The sequence below is a fragment of the Nestor notabilis genome, unplaced genomic scaffold, assembly GCF_000696875.1.
Source record: "Nestor notabilis isolate BGI_N333 unplaced genomic scaffold, ASM69687v1 scaffold28937, whole genome shotgun sequence".
NCBI classification, from domain to species: domain Eukaryota; kingdom Metazoa; phylum Chordata; class Aves; order Psittaciformes; family Psittacidae; genus Nestor; species Nestor notabilis.
The window spans coordinates 37,061-54,610 of NW_009938301.1; the positions used below are offsets into that span (position 1 = coordinate 37,061).

The 17,550-nt window shown below is 39.8% G+C and overlaps 1 protein-coding gene across 1 annotated transcript in view; it reads right to left on the bottom strand.

Moving 5' to 3' along the window:
* Positions 1-5,717: 5,717 nt before the first annotated feature.
* Positions 5,718-17,550, bottom strand: part of SLX4IP (SLX4 interacting protein) — a gene marked incomplete at its 5' end in the record, with an annotated part of 17,807 nt that continues 5,974 nt past the window's right edge. The window contains 2 exons of the mRNA XM_010019255.1: positions 5,718-6,528; positions 8,006-8,115. Of these exons, the coding sequence (XP_010017557.1) occupies positions 5,718-6,528; positions 8,006-8,115 (921 nt within the window). The remainder of the gene's footprint in view (positions 6,529-8,005; positions 8,116-17,550) is intronic.

The window sequence follows — 17,550 nt, forward strand, 5'->3', positions numbered from 1 at the left end:
TGTTAGCGGGTGTCCTTCGGATCATTATTCATCTAAGAACTGGAAAATGTGTGCTTCCTGAGCTGCCATTTAAACATGGGCGCTTTACAAAACAATAATGATGAAACTGCTCCCCTGAGCACCCTCAGCTTTGCTCTAGCTCCAGCTAATGGAACCTGTCGAATCTGGGTTTGGTTCAACTGGAGCTGAACACAGCCACATCAAAGCCTCTGCACCTCCGCACCGAGAGGGCCCATCTTAAGCAGAGGTAACTTGCAAAAGGTGCTGATGGTGCACCTTACATCAGCCTTGATGCCAATATATCCATGTCACTGGGGGAAGAGCCTTGGGAACAGCCATTTCTGCATTGTTAACAGGGGCAAAGGGACAGCCATTGAGTGCTTGTACACCTGAAGCCTAGCAAGTGAGAAACACAAACCAGTTTAGAGCCTAAACGTGAGACTCGATTCTTCAAGCAATTCTGCTGCTGAAGCCATTTGCCTTTCCACTGAAGGAACACTTGCTCTTAGAGAGCTGACACACCTGCACAGCAAGGGTTAATATTATTAATCAGCTCTTTACCAAGCCAGGGAATGCAGGAGGTCACACTCTCCCTGTGGTTCAACTTCTCCTCTGCAGCTATCGGGCTAAGGGGGCTCAGCTCTCCAGGGGCCCACATCACCACCCTTGCCCTTGGCAGAGTCCCTCTGGAACAAGTCACAGGACAGAGGCTTAAAGCTTTTATTAGCGTATGCAAAGATGAGAAGTTCTGACAAGGGAAGTACGAGCCTCAGCCTTATCCTCCCTAAAAGATGGAAGTGATTGCATAAGCTCCCCCTCCCCTTTGAAATGGAGCAAGAATAGTTCAATGTGAGATTTTTTTCAGCTTCCTCTTTTTCAGTATTGACACCAGTGGCTAATTCCAACTTCTGGGGGCGAGGAGGAGGAAAGCAGTGAAGGTTCTGTCTGGTCTGTTGGCCACTGGCTGGAGGTTCAGGTTAGCACTGGAGCAATGTGGTATCAGACAGGGTGTCAGACTCAAGCTCCAGCTCCAGCCCAGCTCTTCCACTGAGCGCCTTGTCTGTGATGTGCAAATTGTCTCAACCAGTTTCTCTACAGGGTGGAGAAATACATCTCTACTCTCTTCATTCTAGCACTGTGAGATCATATTAATATTAAAAAGGGGAATGCCCATCTCTGGAATTACAGCTCAAGACACTTTTCTTTAAAGATTTGATGCACAAATTAAAAAGATAATTATTGTGTCAGTAAATGAAGCAGTTATGGAGCTGCATTAGCAATTCCTGCTACTGGGGTTCCCTGTCTTCTCCGCTACACTAGAGGATCTAACTGACACAATGGGAGCAAATCAGTGAAATTCTCAGTCAAAAAAGGTGCAGTATCAGCTCTTACAGGAACCAATTCCCAGCTCTGGAATTATTTATATGGCCAGTAAAGGAGGTGGGATGGTGGAGGTTAATTCCCCAGGTAATATCCAGGTTTCAGTTGGAATGCCCTGTGACACTACATCATCTTCACAACTCTTCTGTGATTTCTCAGCATAAGCCAACACCAACCAAACGAGAAGTCCCCATCTAAAAATGTTACCTTACGGCCACTGTGGAAGGGACAAAGTCATGTGCTGACAGATTCCATTTTAATTACCTGGGAAAAAAAGGTGAAGAAGATGGGAGAACTGTGCTCAAAAACACCTGAATGAGTTGATGAAAGGTTTGCAGCCCGAGTTCCTTACCGAGCTTGCTTTACCTGGAAGGAATTGCTTACCCTCACTGCTGCACAACTGTCAAAATAAGCATATTCATATCCCTCCCAGGTTCAGCTGCAGAATGCTTTGATATCCCTTTGATGAAAGGCTCCATGTGCTGCTGTTTCCCCAGCCAACATCTTCTCCTTCACATCGGGGTTTGGATGCTATTTAATGCTTATTAGAGAAGAAAAAAGCAGAAAGCAAAGAAGCGAGGAGTGCCTTTTATTAAAGCTAATTTCTGAGGCCAACCCACACGTCCCACTGCTGGCTAAAGGCCTCTTGATACTATTAATTCTGTCTGCTCAAGCTTGCAGTAGAGTGTTTTAATACAGCATGAAACCTTTTATTAGATACTGGTATAGGCAAGGAGATAGCGAGCTTACTCCTAACATGCGATCTGGCACAGTCTAACTGTATTTTATATCCTTCTTATTCCAATTGCACCCAATCCACCTTTTCCCTTAAAAAGAATCCATTTTCCAGTCAAAACCCAATGAGATGGTGATATAAAGTCAATCCAGACCAAGGCAATGTGACCCACATGCAGAGTGTTGGGAAGGAAGGAAGTTCACACTGACAAAATAAACACCTTCAGAAGGCTACTTAACACCTCACTCGTCACAACTTTTGGTTCTGAATGTTCTCCTTTTCGGTTAGAAACAGATGCTCTTGAAGTCCTTTGAGTCAAGTGTAACCCAGCAATGGTGCTGTGCAATTGGACTAACGCTAACATACACTTTGGACCCCAGTGTGCAGAACTAGTAACACCAGAGAGAGCACAAAGCTTGTTACTCACAATTAACTCTCAGGATGGTTAAAACCTTCCAAGGTTTAGGCTGTCTAACCTAAGACTGATCAGCACTGTCCATTTTACATCAGCCTGCTTCCTCTTTATAAGTAAATAGGTAAAGGCTGGTCCAGCTTTTGATGTGTGTTTGAACACAAAATTTAACTAAATGAGTATTTTTAACTACTTTGATGCAAAGAATAATGGATAGTCTGCACACATTAGAAAGTGTCCCGGTAGGAAAGGACTGTTGCACTATCAGCAAACAGCACAGACCAAATTAACCAGATGATTCATTAAAAAACCCAAAACAACAACAAAGCTGGTTTGGAATAGACAGTTACTTCTCTTCAAGACAAACATGTATTTTTCAGTGGGAGCTTTAGCCAGTGTCAGATCTCCACATATTTCAGAGCTCAAAGCTCTGGAAATGAAAAAACAGAACATATTAAACACAAGATTAAAAAAAAAACAAACCAAAGAAATTGTTTCTGTGCTTCAGTGGCAGTTTCAGAACAGACAGAGCCTTAAATATTTACTACTTTTAACAGAAAGGTATGTGAATGCTGCTCAGAAGCAAACTGGTAATAGAAAACCACAGGCAAGACTTGCAAACTGATTTCACTCCAGCTCAGTTTTAGCTTCTTTCCCCCTCCCACCCTGATTTTGGGAACACCAGGTTTGTGGTTCAAGAGCACGTCAGACCACACTCTGCCAGTCACCTGAGTGCAGGTGGATTACTGATAAGCACAAAGGGTGAGAAGAAAACCTCAGGCTTGAAGTACAGAGAGGACAGAGATACATGGTAACAACCCAGCCTGGATGTCACAGCATCACATAAAGCACCAATAAGGTTTGCAAACGGGAAACTTTTATAATAGTCCCACTGCAGAGACAAAAGAACGAATAGTTTTGAGCAGTGACAACACCCAAAATCCAGAAATTACCATGAATTTAAAGCTTTTTCCCTGAGTAATAGCATTTCTGAGGACCAAAGAGGCAACTTGAACATGTAACTGAGCTCTAAATACACAACTACAAAGAGCCTAGGAACCTAACAGGTGAGTAACTACAGTGAGAATAAGGCAACTCCGCACCTTTAAGACGTCCCCTTGTATTTGTTCTGACTTTCTAGGCTTTAACACCTTTAATCCATCTAGCCTTACATTTCTAACTGGTGTATGACCACTGTGTTAAAAGGAAGATGTTCCCACATTATCAGTGAGGTGATTAAGTACCTAATAACAATACATGATGATACAAAACTCTGTGTGGTAGCCATCTGGTTTCTAGTACTTGATTTAAATGGATAGGAGGAGAGGAAGAAGTGTCAGAATCCCAAACTGTTAGCAGTAACAGTTTGGGGCGTACTTGCTCAAGAGCATCCACAATGCTCACAGGTACAATCAGTGCATTCACCAGTTCACAAAATAAAGTATAAGATCTTTCTCCTAACCACAACAAACCAAAAAGAAGTAACTGAAGTGATTTTACAAACTCAGCGGGTGTCTGTTACTGCATAATCATCCAAACCTCTCCTGTAGGTACCTGTTGCAACCAAGAGCATCATCGCAAAGATCCAAGGAAAAGCAAAGTAGAAATAATGGTAATTTAAAATTGCAGTCTGGAATCTGTGCTTGTAGCACTTCTTATCAGTTCAGTAAACTAAAGAACTTAAAGAAACCCCCCAGAAAATCTATGCTAAGACTTTAATACTATACTATCAAGTTATTCTATTTTAAATAGAATCATAGAATGGTTAGGCTTACTCTGATTTTTCTGATAAATTCTTAATTAAATGTCCTTATATCTCTTTTAAGTCCATCAAAAAGGTGCTTTTTACTCCCTTCCTGGCCCAGTATCTCAAGCCCATGGAAGAGACAACAGTAACCATACCTCAGGCTATACTTCCTCCAAACCCAGGTTCATTTGCAGCCTCAGTTTTGCTGTTACTAAGAAAGTCCTTTCTGCAGAGCCTGAAGACTGGTAAGCAGGAGCAACCTTACTGCAAAGCCCTGTGAGACACATCATGCAAACAGGCTGAAAGAAAAAAGAGAAAATGTCTTCTGGAAGGTATGCAGAATCTTTTTCACTTACAGCAAAAGAAGAAAATATTTACAGCAGAAAGATGCTGTTCCATTGGCAGTGTCTTGGTGTCAACTGCCAAGCTGCTAACTCTCCTAAGCACCTGCCTTGCACTACCAAGTCTAACGCTTGTGGATGTGAACCTAAATAAGGATATGGCAGTAAGATTGTTGAAAAAAGTATCTGTGGTCACAGTGATTTGAAGAGAATGGTAAATGAAAATTGCTTGTAATTTTATTTTAAATATTTTAAAACGATAAGCATAAAATAAAGTTACATTTCCTTAGGTAATTTGCATATACATTACAAAAGCAGTATGAAAAAGCACTGTGCAATTAAAAATTACCTCTATCTTACAATAACAAACCAGTCTGTTCTTATATGAAGAACTCTTCCCAACAGCAGTATCTGCACATCCAGGTGACCGCATATATAAAACAATCTTCATTTCTCCAAAGGTTGAATGCACAATCATTTGTATCCGCAGCTTGGGCTAGGAATAAACGTTCATATCAAAACTGCACAAGCAGAAACTGTAGTTATTTTGAAACCCTGCTGAAAAGGTGGGCCTTGAATTATCAGCAACACTAAATCCTGGTTAAAGATTTATTTGAAATGAGCCCAACTCTTCTTGCTTGTAAAGATCATGTGAATAAACCACAGCCTAATGCAGAGAGAAAGGAAGAATTAATTTTTACTAAAACAGTGTTCTGAAAGAAGCAAAACACTGAATTACTGCAGCTGCTAACAGATCACAAAAGTGGGTTTAACTTTGGCTGTCATCAGCTGATACGACTTTTTAACAGTACTAAAACATACAAAGACCTAAAATTTTGCTTTGTAAATATTATAAGAGATTTTTCTTTCTATAAATACTACCCTGGTTTGTACAACATTAATGTTTAATCCCTAAAGAATTATCTTCATTACAGTTATGACTAAAGATACTCAACTAAATTTTCTTTAAAAGTTTTATCTTGTTTTTACTTTGGATTTTGGTTATTTTTCATTGTTTTGAATTGCTTCCTACTTTTTGCATATCCTTTCCAAACACAAGTTTGGCTGTCCACCCACATGGTCAAGGTAGTATTTCAGACTTTATGACTTTTTAAGCCTTCGTAGTTTTAACTTCCTGAGACCATTTTCAACTTCTTTTTTTCTTTTCTGGCTAAGCTTCTCTGAAGACACAGGCTGCAGTTCTACACTTGATGGTGGCATCCCATCTTCAGTGGTTGGGCTTGGCTCATTTTGCCTTGTCTGTGCTATATTGTTCCTCACAGAAAGAGGCTGGGAGAGGTTTTTTCTCAAAGTTAGTGACTCCTCATCAGATGCAGCCTTTGTCATGCCTTGTTTAGGAAACAACCCAGAATTAAGTGGGGCCTTCTCCTCTTGGAACGGACCTAGACAACCACCATCATGTCTACTCATTTCTGTATTGCTAGGAATTAAAACAGTCCCTTCAGAGGACACGTTTTTGAAATGCTCTAACTTTTCTTCTGGAGCACAGCTCTTTTGTTGAGCCTGCGTTTTGGTCACTTCTCGACTTTGCTTTGGACCTAGCAGTGCTGACTCAGAGCTACAAGGAGGGTTCTCACTCTGAAGACTCGACTTCAACCACTCCACAGAGTAAGGTTTTTGCTGGCTGCTAACACAATTTGGCTGTCTCTGATTAACATAATTTTCCCTTTCTAAAACAGGAAGTTCCGAGTTGCTCTGAACTGTATTTGTGCAGTCCTTTAGCAGTTCTGGACTCCGACATGTCACTTCAGATTGAGGGCTGAGAGAAGTTTGACGGTCGTTCTTTCTGTTCTCTGTCTGTGAGTCCACTGAGCCAAGGAACACTTTCTTGGAGTCCTCGCTGATTTGAGGTTTGCTTGTGCTACTTTTCTTTAGTTTTGTCCTTTTCACACTGCAATAAAAAGGAATTTTGTTCTTAATTTTCCATCTTCCCCTCTTACAGACTGAAGCACCACTAGAACAACCCTCCTTCCAAACATGGAAAAATCCTCTGTATATCATCTTGACAAGCAGTAATGTTTGTCTAGTGTGCATAATATCAAGTGTTACCCATCTGATTTTCCACTGCACTAGGGGAACCCTATTTATTAATGACTAAGCCATGAAGGAGTTCACATTCTATTCCAAAAGGCAGAACTAGATTCATTACAGATGTTAAAGGTCAACACAGCATAAGTATATTGAATTCCTTCCCAAACTGGCTAGATAAAATAGCATCTTGTAAGTGCCCGAATGATTTCAAACCATTCCCATATATTCAGATGCATAATGTGTATCTAAAGAATACAGGGGGACAGGCAGGGAGGCAGCGTGCACCTCTCTGTGTGAGAGTTTCTAATCTCTATTTTAGAATGTTCCTCTGGAATTTTTCCCAGGCCATTTCAAAGCATTACTTTAAAGTTAACCACTACTCATCTAGCATCAAGCCCCCTCATCTGCAAGGACTTAGGTAATGCAAGTAGATGATATTCTAAAAGGAATTATATAGGAAAATGGGATCACAAGGGACCTGATGGAGTGTCAGTACACAGACACTCCTCAGCAGGGTGTTACCTATGCATCTACATTTCGCATAGGCTCTAAGATTAACTTCATGCACAAGTACTGAAGCTGCATTTTCAGACTAGATATTACTACAGATTATCCCAGGCTGAGACCACTTTCTGCTGCTCTGCTGATGCTCAGCAGTTCCCAGGTCAGTGTATCTAACTGTTCAGAAAGAGGGCTCTTGTGAATCAGGCAGAGCTGGCGTATCTCCAGATCTAATCTTGTTTCTAAAGACAACACAGATGAGACAACATGGGTAAAAAAGCTGCCAGGGTTCACAGCAAATCCCTGATTCTGCAGTTGATCTGGGGCTACTGGCAGCTTGCACAAGTAAGAACAGCATCCTGGGATGGGATATACAGGACCAGTATAATGCTCAGCTGACCAACTAACTCACCCCATCCACTACACCAGGGACATTCTTCTAACTGAGCAAAGCTCCAGGCTAGTATTATGGTCCAGTGCAGACTCTCAAAATGAGCAAAAAAATATATTTGCAAAGTGTTTTGCACCAGATTCAAACATCACATATTTATTTTGGCTCAGAGCTTCATTCAAGTTAAAAAACACCCTGTTTTGATTCTGCCTAGCGCTATGTGAGATATCTATGTGGGTTGTAATAGCTTTTTTCATGCCATACAAAACAACAATGATCATTTTATGTGCTCATCCACACTGGAGTAAGTACTCTCTTAGTAATCTGAAATAATATTTTGTAAAGGGGATCATATTATGTGAAATTTTATTACACGGGCTAGATTCTATTTATCCAAATTTTACCAGACTATAAATTTAACACCTTAGAAAGAAGAGTGACATACATTTCTTTCAAGATGTCTTGCTTTATTTGTTCATTCAGACCAATCTCCAGCTTCTTGTGCTCAGCAGATTCAGTAAAATATTCAGATGTCCCATTGGAAAGTTCTTCTTTCTGCTCCAAAAGAAAGCACAGGTTTAAAACACGACACACCAAACTATGATTACTCAACATAAAACTCCATTTCTAATATTGAGACTTACAGATGTTCTTTATTATTTTGATCTGAGCAGCCTAAGAGAAACAGAATTATTTTTCATCTTTTAATATTGGGGTGTCTAGTCAGTTCCCTCCCCTGTCAGACTCCAACGAATGTATTTCATATGCTAAATTATCCTGCAAACAAACAAGACTGTAATGTAAAGGATGTAGCTTTCCAAACCCTCTGAGGAAACTGTTGGCAAATATTTGACATCTTTGTGGCTCAAACTGTGACAAATGCCAGGAATCTCTCTTGCAGACAGGAGCATGTTTGTCAGCTTTTTTTCTGAAGAGACTGACTGGCGCAGTGGTCTATACACTTATTCTCAGAAGAATTCCCATGATTTTCCATACTTACAAAAAAATATACAGAGTTTATTTACACATTTCAGGAGGCAAGGGTTAAAACTTTTAATACTAACTTTCAAACGCTCACAGCTTGGAGTGGTTGGCTACTACAGGACAACAGGGGAATTCTTTCTGGTCTCAGCTAACAGCAGCACCATGGTTTTACATAATATGAGATCGGGGTGAGAGGGAGGGAAGGAAAATGCTCTTTTTCTTCAAGCTGTGCGCATTTCCTTTCACAATGAAACGATCTCAATCAGAGAAGGGCCAGTTGCTGACTTCACTATTAAAAACTATATACTCAAAAAAAGTATTATTTCAGAGGCTATGGAACGGAGAGAAAAAAAAATGTGGCAACATTAGCGAAGGGGCTTTGTGCATCTCCCTTTTTTGACAGCATTTTCTTCAGCAGCCTGCATGATGCAGCTTCTGACTGGAGCTCATCAAATGGAGGCAGTGCTTATTTATACCCTTGCTCCACTCTGTGAAGCTGGCACATGAATCAGGCAGTACAAAAGAAGTGAAGGAAGTAGAGAAAGACTGCGGAGGCACAAGGCCAAAGCATGTACATGACTGCTGCCTGGAACACCTCTAAACCTGTCACATACAGGCGATGAAGCCCTGCCCATTTTTATTTGTATTTCTGTTTTGAAGGAGAGGGGATAAACCTCACTGCTCTTTCCAGAAGACTAAGCCAGTCAAAACAACTTCCTGTTTTGTAAGCAGAAAAAGGGTAGTCAGGCAATGAAATCAAGCTATTTTGACAGTTTCAGAAAGACCTACAGCTGTTCTGAGCCTTCCTTTCAGAGGCAAATTATGCAGACTTCTTTGTGTGTGCTGATAGACGCATGTTCTGTCCACTAGTGGTGCAACATGTGTGTTACAGCAGGCAGAAAACACATGGGACATACATGCAGTGTGATTTCAACCTCAGAAATCAAGCCTAACTAGTTTATTCTGAGGGATTAATTGCTGCTTCTATTCTTGTTAGAGGTATGGGCTCCCCTAATTTGACTAAATACGTTTTCATCATTTTTTGTAAACTATTCAAGAAGGGAGTATTATTAAGTACTTGAGAGCTCTGCTAATTTTAAGAGAAGGCCCTGACTCTTAACCGTAACAACTGTAGAAACTATTCGGATTTCCAGTAACATTCGCACAACTCAGACAACTGAGCCTGAAGGATCTTGCACAATCCCCCTGCAGCAAAGCAGCTGGAGAGCACTCTTACTTAGCCAGAGAACAGGAGAAGCATTTGAATTTCTGCTTTATAGTAACCAGTAAGGCTAATTCTATTAAATCTTCTTCAAGTCTCCACATAGCAGACAGTGACAGGATTGCCAATCCACTAAGGCAACTCCGGCAGATGTGGTAAGCAATGTGATGTACCAAATCCAGAGGACGGCTAGGGACAGTTCCTGTCCACAGGTACTCACTACTGCAGATAAGGTAGAAACCTCAGTTCTAACTTGCATCTGATCATTGCCTGGAGTGTACTGTCATGCCAGGGTGTGAAGAACAGACCCTGGAGAGAGGCAAAGATGATGAAGCCGTGTCGCTTGTGAGTTGAGTCAGACTGGAGTTAATGGTCCAGAGTTGCAGGGTAACACATTCCCTCACTACACCATCATCAACCTTTTATTTTGGTTTCAAGTAACTTATCACATAAAGAAGTGACAGAGAAGGGTTAAGGCATTAAAAAAATTAAAAATCAAAATGATTTATATGTGAAACACTTCTGAACATGCCCTCTAAGTACAGTAGATTTTCCCCTCGGAACCACACCCTGTAAGTGCTGTATTTTGAGAGCTGAACAATTAACATAAGGCATATGAGTCAGTCTTTGAAAGACTCTGTGGGAACCAGAGAGCCTTTTGCTATTACGAGTGATGTAAACTCCCTAAGGCTGGAGTAAGTCCACAATAGAAGGCAGAGAGAGTCATAAATAACAACAATGGGCACTCCATATACTACTAAGACACTCAGCCATTATTGGTGATACTTCCTTTATTTTCTTTATTAGACTTAATAATTTTAGTTAATTAAAAAAAAATAAAACAACACTGTCTGTTTTGGGAATACTATTTATTTCCTATGGGAACTTTGGGACTTGTCAAAGAAAGAAAAAAAGCTAATCTGCTCTCATCCTGTCTAGTAATCCCAAATCCCTTTTAGGCAGTGAAATAATTAAAGAAAAATATTCCAGGCATAAAAAGGAGGACAGCAGAAGCAGACATCATATAAACAATGACACCATGACAGAGAAAAACGTCAAAGCCCCGCCAGACTTGTGACTTGACTCTAAAAGAGCTGCAGGGAGTGGGATCGCTGCTAACAAATTAAAACCACATTTCTTGGCAAATTGTTAAAGACAGACATATTTACATTTGTATAGAGACTGGGTGGGCACAAAAGATTAAAATGCTTCTTTAGCCCTTGAACTGCCAAGTTCTATTAGAAATATGTGCTCTTAAAATCCTAGGGTAAGCTCGCTCCTTTTTGTCACTAAAACTCCGCAAAGAGGGGCCTCCAGAAATGGAGGTTGTTACAAAGTCTTACTGTTCTACCTGCTCATAACACTGCCCTCTCAAAACCTCGTTTTAAGATCCTTAGTACTTATTCAAAGAGTTGCCTGGGAGAAAAGTAAAAACCTCTATTAAGACCTACAGAAAAAATTTGTTCTTCTACTATCTTGATCAACTTACTATCTCACTCAAAATGAAGAAGAAACCCTGACAACATAAAAGCAGTGACTGCCATCTGCAGCTCTCTCCAGGACAGCTGAATTCAGCAATACAGCATTAAATACCTGGAAAAGAAATACTCATGGATGTGGGATTTGTGAAGAATCCTTACAACTCATTATACTGAAGAATCATAGAAGGGTTAGGAGAGTGAAAGGGTTGGCTTTTCACTGATACTCATGCAATATTCGTTTTAATATGTTTTTCAGTCTAAAGTTTGGGATGCTGTGCTGAAAGAAAGCTTTCCAAAGTGACCAATGTTGCCACCATTCCCACCTCTCATTTGGTTTCATACTTTCGAGCTGTCTCTTGATCTTCTCAGGATAACAGTTGCACATGCTTCTGTACCAATAAAGTAACACTAAGGGATAATTAAATTCGTTGTCTGGTTAACAAAAAAACCCCCAACAAAACACACATTGTTTCTGAACTGCATTTATCAGTGTGGCCCAACTTGCTCATCAAAAACACTTGACAGGAAACATCAATGCATCCAATAGATCAAATTTAGTATTGGAGTGGCATGTGGGAGGGGACTCTGAGTAAAATAATGTAGACAAACCAATGAAACAAATTATTATCCCAGCACACACAAGTGAGTAAAATTAGCACCATGAATCAGAGAGAAACACTTATTTAGAGGAACTTTATGTAAGCTTGCAATTGCATGGTTTCTTTCAACGCCACTCTGAGCAGTATCGTGAGCTTCACCATCTAAGATAGCCTTTAGGTTTCAGATCAGTTCTAACAGATGACTGCCAGATCAGAGAGGTCAGACAGGACTCTTTCCAATCTGATAAACAGAAAACAGTTTGGCAGTGAAGGATGCATCAGATACCATAAATCTAACTGATAGAAAATTGACAGAGACAGGATTTTGGGTCTACTCTTCTGCCCTCTCCCATGCCACATGAAGGAAAAGCTTCCCACAATTTCACTACATGCATCTGTCCTAGCAATTCTACTTATGAACTCCTACCACATCATAAAACATTCACAGAAGTTTTCCAAGAACAGAAATGGATACTATTCTCAACCTGAAACACAGTTTTTTGATTGGACTTGCAGAATATTGCTCTACAGTTTAAAGTGGACTGGCCTGCTCTGTATGTCAATAAGTTCCAGTAAAAAGCATTAAGGATCATTCCATGATGCACATGGGAGTACTGATTTTTCATTTGAAATAGGTAATTTCAAGGAATGCTGATTGTTTAAAAACATCATTCTTTTCAAGATGGAAATTTGAGAAATAACCAGAGAAAAATGCATCTTTCTGGTGAAGAGCAAAACTGTATAACCTACCCATGGCCTGGCACAGGAAGCAAAACCTAACTCCTGAATCACAGTCTTTATTATCCAGCACCAAAATTCATTTTGATTTGACACTGTGGATCTTAACTATTAAGTTTTTGCTTGTCAGGAGTCCCTCTGGTCTGTACTATTTAGTCCAAGAGTTGGCCCCATCTGTTACAAGCCTCTCTGATACATGCTCCACTTTCTTCTTTCTTAAACTACGAGGTGTGAACCCGGGTTTCTCACTCAATACATAAGCCCTGGCAATTTCAAACATTCCAAAGGTCCCCAAAGCATCATCGGATTAGCCTAAAGCATATGACTTTTATGAGGAAAATGCTTCCTTTTGAAGTTTTTTGCTTGGAATTTGATTGGGAAATTCAGAGATCTCTGGGTTTGTATTTGAACACTTGCTAGATAATAGAAACTGGGGAAATTCCTAATAAGCTATAAACAGCATAAATCAAATAAATTGTGGTATTTCACAGAAAAACTAAAGTTGCAGAGGGACCTTTTTAGATATTGATATGCATCTGAAACACATAGCAAGAACATTCATAACACTTTCTAAAGCCACAGAAGGTGCTTCTAAAATAAACGATTTATTTACTTACTGAGAAGCACGTGATACATGCTCTGTGTATTTGCTTGAAGGCAAAAAGCCTTAAAATTAATGTTAAGTAATTAAGCTATTAATCATTCTGATTTTATATACTGATGCTACAAGACTCAGATTCTATCTTCAGAGAAAGTGCCCACTGATAAGAAATGGAGGGAAAGGCAATAGCTTTTGCAACCAAAATAACTTCTCTCAATGACACTGAAGAAAAATGTAGAGCATATTAATGCTGATTTTTTAGTTTTTAGGAAAAGCAAGGTCTAGCCTGTCCCATCAACTTTAAGGTTCCTGCTTCCAGTAGTTATGAAAGAGGACATGCATGTGAGATATACATGTGTTATACTTTAAAGACTTCCTTATAAAATGAAGATAGCAATTTTATGTGGAGCTCAACCCCTTTACCCGTCTTACAAGCCATGAGGTAAGGAATCTACCACTTGGTTGTCCCAAGTAGCTGACAAAACAAAGCACTCTTGTAATCCTCTACTACAGCTTTTAACAGTCTGACATGAGGATCCTCTATCTACCTACCAAATCTAAAGGGATATCAGAGCCAGCCAGCAGAGATATCTAAACACCTATCAGTAATTGTGAAGTACACTTTGTATTTATCCTTCCAGATGGTTTTTATGACATACCGGAATACTACTTAGAGTACATAATACCTACAACAACATGATTCATATACTTAAAACTTCAAATGTTACAGAAATAAATGTGAAAAAAAGAACACATCAAGTTTAAAACCAACTGTTCTCTTTATACAATTACAATAGTGTTTAACACCTGTAGGAGATCTTGGAAAGAATAACTAATACTCTTGATCTTGCTTGGTTACACAGAAGTAAAATATGTAAACCAGGCAGAACTGCACAGCCCAGGAGGTAATCACTGTTCAACAATTTAGTCAATGTTTTAGCGTAGTTTCCAAAACTAACACCACCACCCTAAAAATCCCCAACATTTCTGGGCTCACACTGGGGATCTGTCCCTCCAAATAATTTCAAATCATGACAAATTGTTCAAAAATTCTTCTGGTGAACTTTACCAGCCCATATTGCAGCTTACTGGTCAGTCAAGTTATGAATTCCTGTTGGTCGTAACAGATTTCTGCAGAAGGCTGAGGTACAGACTGCTCTTTAAAACAACTAAAAACATCCCCCAAACATTCTTTGCTCAACAGGAACATAGAGAATTATTATCAAAAAATGAAGTAATGAAAATGTTTTATGTCCCAGAGTCATCCAAATCTCACAGATGCACAGCAGCTAAATCAAACCTTATCACTGCCAGCTTTCTACCATGCCCCTTTGCTGGAGGTGCCTGTCCTCTCAAAGTCTGCAGAGAGGAATGAACATCATCCAGTGCAAAGTCTGGAATCTCACATCACATCCACATTAACCATCAGCATAAGCTGTGATAGCAAGAAAGTGAGAGGGGAGAGGAAAATAGGGAGGTAAAAGGATGATGACAGATGATAGTATCTTAAATTACCACAAGGCTTTGACAAATGAGATCCTGTGAATGCTAAGTAGTTACATTTAAATCAACTGAAGCACTCATCTAAGCAGCAACTACCAAAATCAGTAAAAGATTACCCAATTTGTCCCTACTTTTTGAAGATTGCTTCATATGGAAATAATTTTATGTGCTTAATCATTTATAATGCAGTTCCAGGACCTTTTGTATTTCTGCTATCCTTCATCTGGATTTTGCACTATGAGAGGTACATAATCTTCTACTGAAGAGGTATTCAACTTACTTACTGGCTTTAAGACAATTTAAGTATTACTTTTTATTTCATTCCCTATATACTCTAACATTCTGTCTGCTTTTCAGATAAATAATGCTATGGAACAAAGATTTCTCAAATCACTCCTTGTAGCAATGTTGGCCTTTTCCCAGAGAGTGCACAGTTAATGCACTCAGTGCTGTGCATGAACACTGGAATTGCTCTTTTCAGTAAAAATACCATGTATTTATCAACAGATGATTTTCACTTACAGTCCTAATGCCCCTCTACCCAGCTCTGTGAGGTTTCCCTGAAATTCACCACAGCCTTCTCCAGTCCTGACTAATTGAAGTAATTGTGTCAGATTTCATTTCATCATTTGTCCACCTCCCGGGATCATTAATGTAACAAACAGCAGACAGCTATTACACTTTTGCCATGAAGAAAATAAATCAGTCAGTTTGTAAGCTATAAGAAGAAACTAAGACAAGTTCAGACAAATTTCACTGAGGCAATTCACAGCATTACCGCTCTCAGGTATCCTCCCTCTCCTTTTGCAGGAGGTATCTACCCCCACTGCAGTTGGCAGAAGGGAGCACACACACCCCAGCTGCTCCCACCTGCAATTCAATGCACTAGCTTAAAACCCAGGGAAGTTTGGTTTGCATGAATCCACAAGACTCTGATATGCACCAAGATGAGAGGCAGGCATGCAGGCCTTTTGGCAAACTCTGCTATAGGAGTGGTAATCTCCAAGGAGAAGAGGCAGACAGCTGGGACAAAAGGGAATACTGTAAAACTGCCACAGCTTTCTTCTTTATGACCAAGTCAAAGATTTTAGTGTATTAATTTGTGATAGCATTTCTCAGCGAGAGCAGGCTTATGATTTAAGCTAACTGAAAGCTAGCCTAACATTGAAAGGGAAATCTTGGTCCTGCCAAGCCTCTGTAGCAACACTAGCAGCCACACAGTGAGAGTGCGACCAAGGTGATCCAGCTGAAAGCTAACCATGCAAACAACCAACCCCCCACAAAGAGAACAACAAAAACCCTCACCTTGTTTTCAGAGGGGTCAAAGAATTAACCCAGCTCCCCACACATGCCAGTACTGACAGACAAAAGAATGCCTGGGTAAGAGAAGGCAGGAGGGCCTGCATGTTTCAGCATCACCAGTCTTGCATCAGCTTGACCAGAACATGAAGGATGAGCAGAAAAACATGACAGAAGCATGTCAGAAGTGAAAACTCACCAAAGAGAAAAGCACTGCTTCACTATGTGGTATTTGAATAAAGTTCTCCTCTACCTTTTTTTCAGGAAGCAGTGAACCCTGTTCATACAGCCACCAAACTACAGCTTAATATTGTCTTCCTCTAGCTATGCTTCCTATAATGATGGAAAAGAATTAAGCATATTACCTGAAAACATATGAAAACTTGATTTTCTGAAATGTAAAAGGATAATGAAATAAAAAAGCATCAAGAGGACAAGAACTACAACATTAATGTGTGTTTTAGATGTGACATCCAAAGCAGGGTAACTATCAGCTGCTACTTAAAGGGGTGGCTCCTGCTCTCTTTATCCAAATCCTGGCTATGTGCTCCTGCAACATTTTTTGTGTCACAGTTGGCAACTGTGTGGGTACAGGATGAGTTGGTTCAGTGAACTGACATGCCGGAAAACTAATCCTCCAATAAAAAACAGAGAAACCTCACAAATAAATGGTTTTCTACTGGATCAAGTCAATGAACTAATTCATTCTCGACTGAAGAATCACTTAGTCCATTGTAACTAGAAAGGAAAGGAGTATGTAGCTGGAACTAGAGGGGATGTGGACTGACCTTTTCAGTAGTAGCCTGCCATTACAGCAGTTTAACTGTGTTGTTACATATATACACACACAGAGTTTCATGCCAAGATTAGCACTTACATAGTGTGAATCGTGCAATTGTATTTCCCAGCACTTCCTTCTTCCCATACCCAATCTGATATCACTTAACAATAAAATAGTCTTTAAAGTATTTAAGATAACTAAGTTCCACGTAAAGTCTTCTACTAATCTTTACAAATTGCTGCTAACTGAAAAAAGCTTTCATTGTACCTTCTAAGAGAGACACTATTCCAGCAGCACATACTCTAATGTTAAGTCTCTTGTTCATTACAGCCAAGTATATACATGTTTCAATCAAAGAACAAGAAACCTCTTCCCAACATAATCAAAATCCAACCAAGTAATGCATTTATGCTCTTAGGAGTTTTAAGGAAGAGAATTCTCTAATGTACCTGAAGGACGATACAGTGACACAGATTGTGAAGTCAGACACGTATGAAGAAGATGAAAGAGTTTGCTTTTACTTCTCTGTTGGGGATTTAAAAGTCACTGGGCATAACGTTAGCACTTCTCTCGTTGTGTAACTATGTGGTGTTTTTTGTTTGGTTGCTTTTATTTTTGTATAATATTTTGTATAATAACCAGGCTTAGTGAAAACCCTGAGATCTTTTTAATCAAGACAGGATCTCCCACTCCCCACTTTCTTTTCTGATCTCACATGAACCGTAATTTCAAATTTCCCCTTTAATACCATCATTAGCTTAACCTCCTTCGTGCTTTCCCTA